The 1085-nt window shown below is 59.5% G+C and overlaps 1 protein-coding gene across 1 annotated transcript in view; it reads left to right on the forward strand.

The window, feature by feature from the left end:
• The window catches only part of TMEM8A (transmembrane protein 8A), a 13281-nt gene extending 12549 nt beyond the window's left edge, over positions 1-732 (forward strand). The window contains exon 13 of the mRNA XM_010132541.1: positions 297-732. Within this exon, the coding sequence (XP_010130843.1) occupies positions 297-593 (297 nt within the window). The 3' untranslated portion in view covers positions 594-732. The remainder of the gene's footprint in view (positions 1-296) is intronic.
• The last annotated feature ends 353 nt before the right edge of the window (positions 733-1085 follow it).

Raw genomic sequence — 1085 nt, forward strand, 5'->3', positions numbered from 1 at the left:
GCGTGCATATCCCCTCTGCCTCTGCTCAAGCTGAGCCCTTGCCTGCGGCTGCAGCATTGTCCCAGAGGTCAGCTGTTGGCCGCGTCCTGGGCAGGACCTGTGGCACCTGTGCGGGGCCTTGGTGCCACAGAGATGGCCCCAAGCAGGGGGAAGGCTGAATTTCTCGGGGGCCGCAGGCACACGCGCTTGCTGTGAGGCTGGCACACGCTCCTGCGTCAGGCAGTGCTGCCTGTTGCCTCCTGCCTGCGCTTCTGCTTGGCTGCTTAACCCCCCTGTGCTCTCTCTCGCCCCTCCAGGTTTACCACGGAGCGAAGCGCAGACACTGCTACCCCTCCTCGTGGAAGCGCTGGGTCTTCTACCTCCTCCCAGGGATCACCTTGGCTTTCATTGCCATCTCAGTATATGCATTCATGGAAACCAATGAGAACTATTACTACACCCACAGCATCTGGCACGTGCTGGTGGCTTCCAGCGTTGCTTTCCTGCTTCCTCCTCGGGACAAGCATAAGAAGCCCTGGGCCTGGTCACAGAAGCTCATTTGTCGCTATCAAATCTGCCAGAACGACCGTGAGGAGCTCTATGCTGTGACCTGAACTGCTCGGCTCCCAGTCACAGCGGTGGAGGGCTGGCGAGTTGCTCTTTGCCTGGGCTGCCCGTCCCACGTATCGGCGATCCTCTTATGTGCCCGTTCACTAGCCGGGAGAGTGCAGTACGGACTGGGTTAAAGATGAAGGCGGTGGGCTTGTCTTACGAAGACAAGTTTGAGGCCACCTCTGCTTTTCTGCTGGGCTGGGGCAGGCTCTTCGTGGTTCTAGCTCAAGGAATAGCCCGTCCTTAACCTCCCCATGGCCCTGGGGGAAATAGTCAATGCTTCTTCCCCTGCTGCTGCATCTATGCGGTGTGGGCTTAGCCCACGCTGAGCTGGAGCCGAGGCTGTGGCTGCCAGGCTCTTCTTTGCACCCCCTGTCCTAGCAGAGGGCTGTCAGCATTTGAACCCAGGAGAAGAAGGGGTTTCTTCTGATCTGGGGGGCAAATGCTGCTGCCTGCCCTTGGTGCTGAGGGGGAGGCAGAACTGAGCTGGGTGT

This window comes from Buceros rhinoceros, unplaced genomic scaffold, assembly GCF_000710305.1.
Source record: "Buceros rhinoceros silvestris isolate BGI_N320 unplaced genomic scaffold, ASM71030v1 scaffold21533, whole genome shotgun sequence".
NCBI classification, from domain to species: Eukaryota; Metazoa; Chordata; class Aves; order Bucerotiformes; family Bucerotidae; genus Buceros; species Buceros rhinoceros.